Source organism: Lolium perenne, chromosome 1, assembly GCF_019359855.2.
Source record: "Lolium perenne isolate Kyuss_39 chromosome 1, Kyuss_2.0, whole genome shotgun sequence".
In the NCBI taxonomy this organism is placed as follows: domain Eukaryota; kingdom Viridiplantae; phylum Streptophyta; class Magnoliopsida; order Poales; family Poaceae; genus Lolium; species Lolium perenne.
Genome location: NC_067244.2, coordinates 155,004,185 through 155,019,435, shown reverse-complemented (window position 1 = coordinate 155,019,435; position 15,251 = coordinate 155,004,185). Strand labels below are relative to the sequence as shown.

At 42.5% G+C, this 15,251-nt stretch overlaps 1 protein-coding gene across 1 annotated transcript; it reads left to right on the top strand.

Moving 5' to 3' along the window:
* The first annotated feature begins 9,948 nt into the window (after positions 1-9,948).
* LOC127308593 (NADH dehydrogenase [ubiquinone] 1 beta subcomplex subunit 8, mitochondrial) lies at positions 9,949-14,281 on the top strand. The gene is made up of 4 exons (XM_051339458.2): positions 9,949-10,250; positions 10,347-10,433; positions 10,580-10,675; positions 13,950-14,281. The coding sequence occupies exons 1-4, from the start codon at positions 10,113-10,115 to the stop codon at positions 14,004-14,006; spliced, it is 378 nt and encodes a 125-aa protein (XP_051195418.1). The 5' UTR covers positions 9,949-10,112; the 3' UTR covers positions 14,007-14,281.
* The last annotated feature ends 970 nt before the right edge of the window (positions 14,282-15,251 follow it).

Genomic DNA, 15,251 nt, shown 5'->3' with positions numbered 1-15,251 from the left:
CCGACATCAACAAAGAAGCCATTCTCACTGAGGTTTGCACCATTCTAGCAAGGGACCATGGGGCTCCTGTAACCTTCCCACGTGTTTGTCTTTTAGGAGTGGGGCTTGTTAGGTTTGATTCGCCTGTGATCCGTGACCGTTTGATCAATACTAGCCCACATGTTTTGGATAGTGAGGAAGAGATGACCTTTAGTGTGATTCGTCATGATGAGGGGCTGAATAGACGTGCACCTGTTTTTCAGCATGAAGCCTGGGTTATGTTCTTGATGTTTCCTTTGGATTTTCAGACCAATTATTATGTCAATAAGGCTGTTTCTCTGTTCGGAAAATTACTCATGTGGCATAACCCTAGGGTGAACAAGGTCAGAGTGCTTGTGAAGGTTCTGATCAAAGATCTACGCTTAGTGCCGTTTAGTCTGCTTATGGCGCAAGCTGGAAATTTTTTTGGATCGGAAGGGGGCTCGTGGACTGTCCCAGTGTACATACTGGATGGCCGCGCGGTTGCTCCGGAGGCTCTGGGCAATGAAGAAGTTGTTCCTCCTCTCAATGTCACCCCGCATCCATACGAGCTTCCGTTTCTCAATGATCTGCAGCGGCACCATCTTAACCTTCAGGTATGGAATCAGCAGAATGCAGACGTGGCATGGGAACAAGAGGTGGGTGCACCTGTGCAGCAAAACCAGGATGGTTGGGGACAGTGGCCGGTGGTTGCTCCACCACCTTCACCTGAGATCTTCACAGGTGTTAGCTTCTGAGCGATGACTGGATATGAGGGACCGTCGATGATGGATGGAATTGTTCCTGATCATAATGTATCTGACAATCCTGCAGCCTGGTCCCCTGAGTCAGATTTTCTCTCTGAAGTGGAGGCTGCGGCAGATGCAGTGGTTAATGGCACACCCTGCAGGGCCTATGTTTTTCTCTCGTGCTGCTGGTGAGATTATGGACATGGAGATTGAAGGGGCACCTGAGATCCCTATTGGTGTTTCTGATCGAGGTGGTCGTTCTCGTAGCTCTGTCTTACTGGTGTTGGTGGCAGGTTTCCTTTTTCTGCCGGCCAACTTTGCAGCTCTGATGAAGTTTTTGGCAAGAAAGTTATACACTGCTGTAGCTGTCCTGAAATATTCTGAACCTGATGTGGTGCTTGTGCATGACCTGACAGTTTCTCATGTTGATGAAGGTTCTCAGTTTGGTGAGAGGCTCATGCATTGGTTCTTCTAGGCCAAGCTGATTCGTGGTTTGTCAGGTAGCCTTCCAGAAGACTTAGCGGTACATTTTGAACTGAATGCTCTGCTATCTCCTAGAAAGCGGAACTGGGCTGCTGCTCTTGGTAGTCTGATGTTGGATGAGGAAGGGAAGATATACTGGGCTGAGGATTATTCATCAGAGGACTTACTTGCATCATTTGTTACTGCTGGTTCTGAGCTCTCACAGGGTGAGGAGGCTGAGGTATCTTCTGCTGCTCGTGTTCGTCGGAAGGGGCGTCCTCGGAAGACTGATACTCCTCAAGTCGAATCTCAGGTAAAGAGAACCTTGCGTAGCAATAACCAAGGCTACAACTACGTGATGCTTTCCTACCAACCTTCTAGGCGCAAGGTCTCTAAGGTGCAGGCTGCCTCCACTCCGGCCATTCTGCAGATTGAAGAGATGCAGCGAATTGGAATTGAAGACTGCCAGATTGACCCGGCAGCTTTGACGGTTGATCGTCTGATGAAGCAGCGTGAGGAGAAGAAGTGACTGTCTGTTCGTCACTGTCTTATTTTGTTTTCTGCTTAAGTGTGTCGTGAACTTCCTGTGTGTGGAACTTGTTTTCGTTAAACTTGATGTGTGCTTCTATGGATTGTGATCGAGTTTGGAATATCCTTTGTTGGAATATCCGTGGTATTAACGACCCTCTGAAATGGCCTATCGTGCGTAACAAGTTAGAGGAAAGTTGTGCTTCTATTATTTGCTTCCAGGAAACAAAAAAGTCGGATTTTGATTCCAGTTTCATTAAAAAAATTGCCCCTCGTCGCTTTGATAAATTTGCCTTCATCCCTACTGAGGGAGCGTCTGGAGGTTTGCTAATTTTATGGGTGGGGAGTCTTTTCGCAGGGAGAGTTTTGTTGGAAGAATGTTTTGGATTAGCAGTGGAATTTACTTCGAATATTTCTTCTGAGGTGTTTACTCTTGTTAATGTGTATGGCCCATGCTCAGGAACTGTGCGAGAGAACTTTATAGCTTGGTTATTCCATCTTGACATTGCTGATGATGCACTTTGGTTAATCCTGAGTGATTTCAATTTCTACAGATTTGTTGATAGTAGAAATAAACAGGGGGCAAACTTGACAGATATTGCAACTTTCAATGAAATAATAAGCTACTTGGGGCTCATTGAATTACCTATCAAAGGGAGATCCTTTACTTGGAGTAACATGCAAGCAGATCCGTTGTTAGTTCAGTTGGATTGGTTTTTCACGTCAATAGCATGGACACTGAAATATCCCAACACACTTGTGAAACCACTTGCTCGCCCCACCTCGGATCATGTGCCTTGCATTGTCTCTATTGGGACTAAAATTCCAAAAGCTAGAGTTTTTCGTTTTGAAAGTCATTGGATTCGCCTTCCTGGTTTCTTGGATAAAGTGAAATCCATCTGGGACATTGCTTGTGCTGGTGATAGTGCTAAGAGATTATCTGCCAAGTTTAAATTGTTGCGAAAAGGACTCAAACAATGGAGCTCCAAATTTGCTGTCTTGGATACCCTGATAGCTAATTGTAATGAAGTCATTCTGCGCTTAGATGGCTTTGAAGAGCTTAGAGTGCTACATATATCTGAATGGAATGTTCGGAATATTGTAAAAGATAAACTCCAATACTTATTGCTTTGCAAGCAAGAATATTGGAGAAAGAGATGTACTGCTCGTTGGGCTCGTCTGGGAGATGAGAACACTTCCTTTTTCCACTCCATGGCTACTATCAGATATAGGAAAAATTTGATCTCATCTTTGACACGGGAGGATGGTTCTGTGGTGACTGATCATGGGGAAAAAGCGGGTTTACTCTGGAATGCATTCCGTAGAAGATTGGGTGTATCTATTCCCATAAACCCTTTGTTTGATTTCTCCAAATATTTTACTATTATACAAGGATTAGAGGCTCTGTCTACTCCTTTCTCTCATGAGGAAATTGACCAAGTTGTGGCCCATATGCCAAGTGATAAATCACCAGGCCCAGATGGATTCTCTGGTCTTTTCCTCAAGATATGCTGGCCAGTAGTGAAATATGACTTCTATGATCTATGTCAGCAGTTCTGGGAAGGATCTGTCAACTTGCAAAGTATCAATGACTCTTTTATCACGTTGATACCTAAAATCCTGTCACTAGAAGGTCCTAGTGATTTTCGCCCTATTTCTCTCCTGAACATATGTCTCAAATTGCTTACCAAGTTACTAGCTAATCGTTTGTAGACTAAAATTTTGGACATTGTGCATGATAACCAATATGGCTTTCTACAAACAAGAAATATCCAAGATTGTGTTGGATGGGCATATGAGTATATTCATCAGTGTAAGCAGGCTGGCTCACCATCTGTTATACTCAAACTTGACTTTGCCAAGGCGTTTGATACAGTAGAGCATGAGGCTATTCTGAAAGTTTTTGAAAATTTGGGTTTTGACCCTAGATGGTTGATGTGGTTAAGAATGTTGATGTCCTCGGGTACCTCTGAAGTTTTGCTTAATGGGGTACCAGGGAAAAAATTTAATTGTCGTAGAGGGGATCGACAAGGCGACCCTTTGTCCCCACTTCTGTTTGTAGCTGTGTCAGAACTTCTACAAGCAATGGTAAACCTCTTATTTCGAGAAGGAACAATACAAGCTCCGCTCAACATTCCGAATTCGGATTTTCCTATTATTCAGTACGCGGATGATACTTTGCTGATCATGCAAGCCTGTCCCATGCAATTGGCAGCACTTAAGGCTATACTGGAGGAGTTTGCGCAGGCTACAGGTCTCAGAGTCAATTATGCTAAATCAGCGCTTATGTCTATCAATGTTTCTGATGAACTGCTTGCCTTCTTAGCTGCCTCATTTGGATGCCAGGTTGGTGCTTTACCATTCACTTACCTCGGCCTCCCCATGGGTACGACCAAACCAACAATTCATGACCTCTCTCCTCTGGTGGGTTTAGTTGAGCGTATACTTAATGCAAGTGCTCGTTTCTTGAATTATGGTGGCCGTTTGGAATTTGTCAAGTCAGTCCTATCAACATTGCCCACATTCTATATGAGCTCTCTGAAGTTACAGAAAACTATCTTGAATATTTGCAATCGAGCACAGAGACACTGTCTATGGGCCAAAGATGAGGAAACATCGTCAGTCAATGCACTTGCAGCCTGGTCATTAGTCTGTCGTCCAAAAAAGCATGGAGTTTTGGGGATTAGAAATCTGGAATTACAAAATAAAGCACTCTTGATGAAACAGCTACATAAGTTCTATTCAAAATCATCTACTCCTTGGGTGTCACTGGTTTGGTCCCTATATGGCGAGGGTGTGCCACATGCAATGTCCAAACGAGGTTCGTTCTGGTGGCGGGATATTTTCAGTTTGGTGGGAGAGTACCGAAGCATAACCAGAAGCCATATCCAAAGTGGTTCCTCGACTCTATTTTGGAAAGATCTCTGGACAGATGATGGTTTACTTTCTCATAAGTACCCTCGGCTATTTTACTTTGCTATAGACGAGGATGTGTCTGTAGCCAAGATGGCTGGATTGGAACATCTGAATGTTGGCTTTGCTCTTCCCTTATCAGTTGAGGCGTTTCAAGATGGCAGGAGGTGACCCAGCTGATTGCATCAACCCCCATTTCGGCTCAGCACTCTGATCTGCGTACCATTTGTTGGGGGAACAAATACACTCCATCACAATTCTACAATTTCTTATTTGCTAGCCTGCCCAGTGATACTGCTCTGAACTGCATTTGGAAATCAAGAGCTTTACCTAAACTGAAAGTTTTCGCGTGGTTACTGTTTATGGACAGACTTAATACCCGAGATCTTATGCAGAGGAAACACTGGCACATTGATTCTGGCTTTAACTGTGAGTTGTGCTTAACAAATTCTTTGAAAACTTCACAACATCTCTTCCTCTGCTGCGGGTTTGCCAATCAATGCTGAGATTTTCTTAATATCCAGTGGGATGTCTCTATGGGGCTGTCAAAAAATTTCTTGGCTGCCATGATTGCTTTTATTGGCCCCTGTTTCTTTGAGGTGTTTATCTGTGCTGCGTGGAATATCTGGAAAATCCGGAATGACTTGATATTCAATCATGTCCCAACATCCTTTGCTAGATGGAAAGTCTGTTTTCAGAATGATCTTTTGCTTCATAGATACAAAGTCAAGACTTCACAAGTTCAACCTTTAGTTGAATGGATCACCTCCCTTTTTTTGTAATCTTTATTTTCTTCTGTAGTTTCTTCCCGCCCTGAACAGCTGTTCTTTGTAGTGCTGATGTAACTTTGTACATAGTTCTCTTTTATATATATAAAAAAAGACACCGTAGGGGCTTCCCCTACGGTAAAGGTGTCAAAAAAAATCAATAAAGCTCAAGCTTTCTCTATTGAGCTATTTGTAACTTATTTATAATCTTTTATTGTTTGAATTATATTTATATTACAATATTGCTCGAAATATTCATAATCTTATTCAATGTGTATTGTTTGAGTTTGATTATCAATTCAAACTTATTTCAATTTCAAATTCTCAAATGTGAGTATCAATTCATTTGTTTCCCGTTTTTCAAACCCTAATTCAAAAAAATCATGTCCAAATTTATCGCACTCTCGAAACCCTAACGCTAAATGATGTCAAGAGAGAAATTTGATCCCTCTTAGTTTTTTATCCAAATAAGCGCGAACTTTTTTCCAGTTTTACGATGCAATGCACATCCCATTTCTAATTCTACCCCGCAATCGTCTGGAAACCTTGGGTGTTATAGGTTACCTACCTTTGCCGCGCAACGGCGCTCGGATTTCGCCTTTCCCCGCCATGCCGCACTCGAAAGTCCGCGCGAACGACGTTGTCGATTTTCATCGCGCCCGTGCCTGTCCCTAGGAAAATGGCAAAACCGGGAGTTCCTCCCGGGCCTTTCCCGGAGGTGCAGACCCGTGATGTGCAAGAACCTGGAGACGACTGGGCATCCAAACGGCCGAAAAATGTGCCCCCGATGCGAGCCAAGGGGTGCCTTGGATACCAAACACGCCCTTTCATGACACTACACAAAGAAAAGTTGTTGCTGATCAAAGTCGTGATCTCGACGAAACTTGCATTGTACTACATACTAGATATGTAGGTTTGATTCTTATGCTTTTTTAGAATTTCTTGGAGCTTTAAAAATATGGTTTTTGAATATATATTTATGAACAAAATTCATGGTTCCCAAGTTAACCTGTGTGAGAGGCTTGGAAAATGGCCAACCCAAAAACAAGACCAACCAGGACTAGCCCTTGGTGCCGTATTTTTGTAGAAGAAGATTTCTTTGGTGAGAATCCAGCCACTTGCTAGTACCTCAATCCAAAATGCTCGTATCGGCACACGGAACTGCCCACTGCCATAGCGAGGACGCGAAGGAAGAGGGGACATGACACATCAAACCATTGCATAACATGTGAGCAGCCCCTTCGTAAGTCTATTTCCCAATCGCACAGTTCGTTTGCTTAATTAATCAGTCGAGCGGCCCCTCGAGGGAGGAAAGAGAGAGGTGCCAGATTAATTAGCCGATAGATTAATCCTGTTCCTCGGGAACAGTTAGCTAACCAACAGCATGATTAATTGCCTGATGGAGTGCTGGTGCAGTTGCCAAGCAGATCAAATGAGTAGTTTTATCGGTCGACCATCGAGCTCACACAAACTGTCAGTCACGCACTCTCGCATGACATCGACCATATGATATGCATCGATCCGAGGTCGCCAGCAGGAGGCGACCCCAGCTAGGAGACATGCTGCTAAACCCGGCGGTGGCAACGTGATCTTTCGGCGTGGATACGATTACGGGATGAAACATCTGCATCTGATGTCGGTACCGTTTGGCGTGGTATTAAACTGCTGCAAATTGCCAGGTTGAGGAGTGATGTCTTGCGTGTGGCTGATTGGTCAGGCACGTAAGTACATCGTTAAGTTAGTATAAGCTCACTTCGAAGTTACTGCTAAGCAGTTCCTTGATCACGATACATGGCCACACGTGTCGTGACGAGCTGATGACGACGATGATTCTAGCTGCTGGTGCGCCACAACAAGCAAGCGATCGTGCCTGTCTAGGGACGTAATTTTTGAACTGTCATGTTTCCTTGCACTATGAAACAATTCGTTTTTTTTTTCAAAGCTGATGGATGCCTTCTTTCGATGGTGTGGCGGCGTCTTCCTCCCCAGTTTTTCGCGTTTGCCTTGATTAGCGAGTGCTTCGGTGTTTGAAGACTTAGCCATTTACATACCTGTAATACAGTACGGAGTACCTTTAGACTAGCCACAATGGGAGTATCATAAGTAGTATCATGCATATCATGTTGGCAAAAATCTGATGTCGAACACCAATTAATGAGGTGAGAGATGAGAGTGGTATTATAATATGATACCGTATCATAGCACATAAAACTAGAAAACTTAATAGCGAACACATCATGTACACATATTTTCATTGAGATTCTACAAAACATTAAATATGATGATAATATGATACTATCTTATGATACTATGCATTGTGGGGTTGGTATCATAAACTAGTATCATATGCATGATACTAGTGTATGATACTTCCCATTGTGACTAGTCTTAATTTAAAAGCCTCAACACCTTGTAACTCTGACAGTGCGTGGCTTTTATTATTAATTTAAAGCCCGACGTAATACTTTTAGTACTCCATCCGTCCTGGTTTTACAGGGCCTGCGCGTATCCCAAACTTGTTAATTTAATCTATATAATATAAAATTTATACTATAAAAATTATACCATTAAAAAGTATAACATCTGAACTTTTCAATGATATATATTTAGTATCTTATGCTACGTTGGTTAAATTGACGATCCAGAAACACACGTAGAACCTATAAATCGGGATGGAGGTAGTATATGAATCATCACTAGCTTGGCGTAGCTTCACCCTTGGGTTTCTTACGTCAAGGCCACACAAACCTAACATAGATAGTATCTAAACTAAAACCATCCGTTGTTCCGAGGTTTTCTTTTACCCGATCGCTCGAGATGGGAGAAACGGTGCGAGATTGAGATGAAAAAACTGGAATTTCTTAATGTTGGGGTTGCAAGCAGGATGCCACGAAAGTCTCACTTCTTGTTCATTTTATCAATTATATTTTAAATTTTGGAAAAATGTTAAACTAAAAATGACACAATGATGTCATCTTCATTGACACGGTGGCGAAAAATAAGATGCCCTCCAAAAACAATAAAATAATTTATTTAAAACGTTAATTTTATTGAAAATTCCACTCATAGATCGAGTTCCCCGCCCCTCCTAACATTGGCGAGGCAACCGAAGGAAGAGGAACCGACTTACAGTGAAGAGGGAGGTGGAGGCAGCGATTGTTTTTCACGGAAGGGGAGGAGGCTAGGCCTTAATCTACAAGTTTAATGACCTTAATTGAGACATATAGGGTTTTTCCTAGCAACGACATTGTTCTTAGCTTGTTTGGCAATTAAGGGAAAGGGAATGAGAGCTAACATGAATTCCCAATCCCCCATGTCAGTTACCTACCCTCCCCCGGGAAACCCTTGTTTGGTACTAGGGTCTTTCTGGGGATTTGTGGGGATTATCCCAGCAAATCCCAAACATCCACTTATTTCCTAGAGCACGTTTGCTTCTAGTATATTGGTCTAATTTAATCCTCAATTTTCCTTTATTTGTAGAGTAGTTTTCTCAATCTTCAATACTCTCCTACACCTGGTGGATTGATGACGGGGTTTTAAAGGGATTAGATGAAGGTAAGGGTTTCACCCAAGCCTATAAAAAATATTCCTACTAATCCCCACAAAATCTGTTAGATAAGGGCATGTACAATGGTAGAGAAGGCACGTCTTCTCTTAGTAGTCCATGTCATCTAGAGAGCATAATAAATATAATCGATACAATGCATCATCTCTTATTGTCATCTCTTGCAATAAATGATAATTAATTATTTATAGTAGGAAATTATGTGTCTAAGGGAACATAAGTCAGTGGGAAAAATAATCTTCTCTTATTTTGTAAGAGATAATCCCTTAGCTAAGGGAAGACAACCTTCTCTCCCTTCATTCTCTCTCCTCCAACTAAGCAAAAATCTGACGTGGTATGCGTAAGAGAAGACTGACATCACCCCATTATACGTGCTCTAAGGCTAACAGCTTTTTGGGAGATTACGAGGTGAGTTTCCCCTCCACTTCCTTACTTAAGTCCTATTACATCGGAAAGAGATTTGGTGCACATGAGCACCAGTGATCTTTTTCCAGAAAAGAAAATTAAAAATCATATTTCTAAGTTTTTTTTAAAAAATCTAAAAATAAATCATGATGTAGTCAGTATTATATCCCACAAACGTGTAAATTTTCAACTGGAAATAATGTGTATTTGAGCTGCAAAAAAATGTTGATCTGAGTATAATGATTCAAATCTCCAAAAAAATCATATTTTGTCATTTTTATGTAGCTGAGAAAACAAAACATTTGTAACTAAGATTTTATACGTTAGTGGAATACATCATTAGCTACTTTTAAAATTTTGTTACATAATTTTTCGAAATATATAAATATAATTTTTGAATTTTTTAATGCAATAAGAGCGCTGGAGCCCATGATCCCAAAGGACTTTTCGCATTCCATCCAAACAATCAGTGGATTCAAATTCTCTTTATCTCCAATTCCAAACTGTTCATTCAACACTCAGCCATTACGCCCAAAATACCACTCCAATACGGCCCATTACGAGCGGTCTTCGTGAGGGGCGTGTGGATCAGAATCAAACCAAACCAAGCCCACGCTCGACGAGCTGCTTTGTCTCCGCCGCCGCCGACGACGAGCACCACACCCGCAGCCGCAGATCTGAGAGAGAGAGAGAGAGCACGAGCGAGAGAGAGTGAGATCGGTGAAGATGGCAGGGAGGCTGACCGCGATGGGGTCCCGCGTCCTGGGCGGCCACGGCGCGGCCGCGCGCGCCGCCGCCTCCGCGCTCCGCAACCGCGCCGGCATGGGCCTCCCCGCCGGCAGGCACATCGTCCCCAACAAGCCCGTAAGCTAGGATTACAACCTCTCTATCTATTCTCCCTCTTCGTGTGGCCTCCGCCTCTAATCGGTTCCATCTGGGACGGGGGATCTCGCGTTGCAGCTGCCGGAGAACGACGAGCTGGTGTGGGACAACGGCACGCCCTTCCCGGAGCCCTGCATCGACCGCCTCGCCCCTCACATCGGCAAGGTCTGTTCCTACCTCCCCTCTCCCTACCGCTGCAATATACAAGGCCGCATCCACTGCAATTTGTTGCGTTGCGTTGCATAACAGGCGTCTGATTAGGTTTGATTCTGATGTGTCTCGGTTGCTGTCTTTGTGTCTTGATTGTACAGTATGAGGCCCTGGCGTGGCTGTGCGGAGGGCTGAGCTTCTTTGCAGTTCTTGGCTTGGCTGCCGTTGTGAATGACAAGGCTTCCAAGATTCCATATGTGAGTGTCCACTGCTACTGCTTCTACTTTCTTGCGATTCTCCAATTCCCAGTATTAGCTTAGAGACAAGTTTTGGAGTGTTTGATCTTTTTGGCCTATGATGTGAATATGATCTTTGCAATGGCTATGATTTTTTTTTTTTTTGCGGAAAATGCAATCACTGTGAATTAAAGTGATGTTTATTCACGAATTACCCAAACTAAACCTGAAAGATAGTCCGAACCCTGTCCATGCAGAAAGAAATCTGATTGCAGCTAGGCATAAGATAGCTTGATGGAAGAAAACTTGTAATCTCATTAGCATTAACTGTTTTCCCTGTGATTTATTGGTTGCCATTTTTTCTTGCCGTGTACTGCACAATTTATTTGGTTTCTGTTTAGCAGTTTATAACCAGAATATTAGAAGCCACGAAATTTGAAATTAAGTAATGGAATTGGAACTAAGGTAATCGATCCCAAGTTGTGCAAAATATCATCCAACAATCTGTGCAGTAAACTAATGTAGAGGGCTTATGTTGCTTTCATATGTATGGTGAGGATATTTGTTGCGGATAACTGAATATGTCAAACGACCTCCAATTCATCATCCACTCTTCTGAAAAATAAATCTAAACTCTCTGATTGAATTTGAGGTCCACGTAACCCTCTAAACTGTTTCCAACAGAAAATTAACCACCTAAAACATAACTAGTGCTTTCCAAACAGTTGTTTTATTCAAGACGTAGGCAAGTGAAGTGATGTAAGTGGTATATCATCACCAGATACAACCCCTTCTACTCCATCTTGTTGATACTAGTGGATATTTCTTTCGAGTAAATGGAGAGTTGTAGAGGTAGGAGTTAGGGTTCCAGTGGTTGCCAGAGATGCTGGCGAGCACGGGGCATCGAAGTCCTCAGACCAGACCAGCTGCCTTACATTGTAGTCTGGGTACCCCAGCTACCAGTTGTACGAGTCGTTGAGTAGGCCGTTGTGGCCTTGGCCTTGAATGGCAGAATGAAGAAGCACGCCTTTTCAAGCTGTCGCCTCCAGGAGCTCCTGCATGATGCCCTTGTTGACCATCTGGAAGAGCCCAATCTGCAGGTGCCCCTGCCATTCTTAATCAATAACGATACATAGATCATCGCTAGCATACACACATGTAGAGGCTGACCAGTCGATGGCGGCACTGCTGTGCACCAGTTTTTGTTCTGTCCATCCGCTGTGGCGGGCAGCACCGTGGCAGTGCGTAGTAGCTGTTTGCTAGCTCCTGGCTAGTTAGCTTGATGTTCAAATTCACTATGCCTGAGCCGTAAATACTGCTTACCTGAGCTTGTGCCAATCGAAGTTAGCTGTGGCCTGTTCTTGGATGCAACCAGGCTAAGCTATAAAGCGCGTGCAGTTGGTGGTAGAGGAATGCCATGTTATCAGTAATCTCTTCTTAAGTGTCTTCTAATCATGCAAACCTGCCACGTCATTACTAATCTTTGTTTAGGTGGTTATGTGAGCCGAAACATTATCTTGAGCAGTGAGTGCTGTCAGTAGTTTAGGAGAGTAAAGTGCAATTTTCCCCTCATTTTTTGATTTTATGGTGACATCACAGAGAGTACTTGGCATTTAGCTACACCCTTAAACTTTCTATGCCAGGTTCTGGATGTTTTTGTTGAGTCCTTTCTTCTGATTCTGTCCAACAGAAACTTATTTGTACTTCCTCAAAATATGGTGGTCTGGAATCTGTTACTGGATAAATGCTAGTAATTGGTTGAGTCCAGATGATCCATTTATTCTGATAACTGTGAACTGTTCTGTCACGCGTTATGTTACTCTGTTGACTTGAACTGTGGGATTGTTATGGTAGTAAGCTGCACATGGCCTTTTGATGAATCCTTCCGTTCCTAACCTTTAGTGTCTTCTTTGTATGCAATGCCCAATATCCATTTCTGATTCTGAATTGGAGATATTTGTATTAGCATATTTTGCAGGACTATCGTGATGTGGCCTAATCTGTTATAGCCTTCAAAACATGGAGGATCTTACGATTTATTCTATGCTCGTTACTTTAGTTGTGGTATACATGCATGTAAACAGAAGGTTACACACAGGCTATCTGTCAAGCTTATGCTCTTTGTCCTACATGAAATTCCTTAAACCTATCAGCTTTTTGAACTTCATGGACAGTGACTACATATGCTAATTTGACTTTGTTCTTCTGTGTTTCAATTCTATAAGACCTCAAGTGCCGGCTGTTCTAATTCTTAGTTTGTAGTGTGTTTTGGAAAGTCCGTTAGTATAATGGCATGCCCCTTTTTAGTTTTTTTAACACATGGGTAAACAAGCCTATGATTTGTGAATGCAGATAGGGCTGTCAAAAAAGTTCGGGCTCGTCAAATTGTTTGAGCTTGATTCGTTAGAGTCTTGGCTCGTGCTCGGCTCAAGGCCTTAACAAGCCGAGCTGAAGCCTTCATTGAAGCTTGCGAGCTTTCTATCGAGCTCAAACAGTTCGAGAAAAATTTGGCAGGAGGTAGTGATAGCATGCAGTCCAGCGCGTTCTTTTTTAATGCAGTCCCGCGCTTGTTGTCCTAGCACCTTGGTGGCCATCACGATTAGCGCAACATAGTTTGTTAAGAAAAAATATCACGTAGTCACTAGAGACCATGGATGCATGCCTCGTCACGGCTTGTTCGTTGTCTAATACTGCAGCATATTTAGCTTTAGCATGGCCCATGAAAGCCAACACCCTGGCGGTGGCAGAAAATACAATGGATGCCGTTCAGTACCACCTCACTAAAGTAATAAGAGTGAGGGCTCACCAGCGCCTATAAACAAGGGCTGGAGCGCAGCGATAGTATGACTAAGAATTTAATGCTCGTGTCCTGCGGCACAGATGCATGAAGCAGCGATTATTTGAAATTAAAAAAATAATGAGGTTTGTTAGCTCGTCGAGCACTCGGACCTTTGACAAGCCGAGCTCGAAACCATAAAATAAGCTCGTGAACTGAGATCGAGCAGAACTTTAGGCTCGTTGTGTTAATCGAGCTCGAGCCAAGCTGGAGTATATTTCCTCGAGTTTGGCTCGTTGACGCCGGTAAATGCAGACCCGATTGAGTTATCTTTTTGTTGTAAAATTGGTAAAGAGGATACCTGTTTTCACTTTATATTGCTGTTCAAACTAACCAAAGTCTGTTCCTACAATGGGTAAGAATTCTATTGTTTTCTTGTAAAATTGATTATAAGGATATATGTTTTCACTTTATTTTGCTGTCCAAACTAACCAAAACTTGTCGTGCTTATTCCTGCAGACTCCAAAAGTCTACCCGTTCGACAATTTGAGAGTGGAACTTGGTGATAGACCATAGAAGACTAGCTTCTCCTCTTCAAGTGTCGCAAGGAACTGAACTTGTGTGCCTCCTTTCGGCGGAAAAAGCAGGGAAATCTTGCTGCTTATGATCGGTTATGTTGTTGTTATTCATGTTATGTAAACAATGATGATCATGTAATGTGCTGAAACGAGACGATTGATCTCACTTTGCGCAGATAGCATGCAACGATCCATGTAATAAACAAATATTGGTTATATTGTTGATTTCAGATCTATTTGCTATGGTATTCTTTGCAAATATTTTCAAATTAATGCAGCCGATCCTATACTTTGGGGTACTTGCTTGACTTGAACTATGGCAAAATTATGACAGCAAGCTGCACATATAATGCCTCCTTTGACGGCAACGTCCACATCCAATAACAGTTCTGAAGTGTAGTGCTCACTTCCTAAATATCTTATTCATTGTTAATGCACAATGGGAAGCAAAATCGGTTAATTTTCTCCATGGTACACACACAGCTATTTGCCAAACTTTCGATACATTTTATCTTGTAAATTAGTCGTTAAAGGTAGGTCTCTGTGATTGATTTATAATTTTTTTATTTTCTGATGAAATGGAGTGATTGATTTATAATCGTGACTGATTTGTAATCATTCTTTTCTGATGAAACGGAGTGACAGATTTATAATCCTCGTACTGTACCAGCCTCCCTTTTGAACGAACATAGAAATCAGGCTCGGCGTTGAACAACCATGCTCATTTCAAGTAGACGACATTTACAAAACCTTAGACTGATCGACATTAATTATCATGAAAGCTATCCAGTCAAATTTGGAACTGAACGATGAAAACATATAATCATATATAGCCTTCACACAAACAGTACAGCAACTCCGAATACTGGAAAATCTGAATGAAATTCGAGCCGCGCACCACCGAACATCAACGGACCAGCAAAACGAACTGTAAAAATACACACTTCACACACCAACGGACCAGCAAAACAAACTGTAAACATACAGACTTGAACACTAATGGACCAGCAAAACTAGCTGAAAAATACAGACATAACTAAGTTTTACTTCAACTTCAACTTCAAGCTAACGAAGAATTAAAGTTTCCATGCGTGCGACCGCTTGTGCAATACGTACGGCCTCGGTTAATCAGTTAGGCCAGTTGTAGCCAAGCCGGGAGCTTCCTGCCGTTGACGACTAGCAGGCTAAATGCCGCTAAACCATTACGTGTTTGACGACCCTATTGGTTCATATATACGTGGAT

Excerpts from the sequence above, each read along its gene's own strand:
- LOC127308593 (XM_051339458.2), top strand. The coding sequence starts at position 10,113 with ATGGCAGGGAGGCTGACCGCGATGGGGTCCCGCGTCCTGGGCGGCCAC. Across the intron at positions 10,434-10,579 it reads TCGCCCCTCACATCGGCAAG|TATGAGGCCCTGGCGTGGCT; the intron begins GTCTGTTCCTAC and ends TTGATTGTACAG. Across the intron at positions 10,676-13,949 it reads AGGCTTCCAAGATTCCATAT|ACTCCAAAAGTCTACCCGTT; the intron begins GTGAGTGTCCAC and ends TTATTCCTGCAG.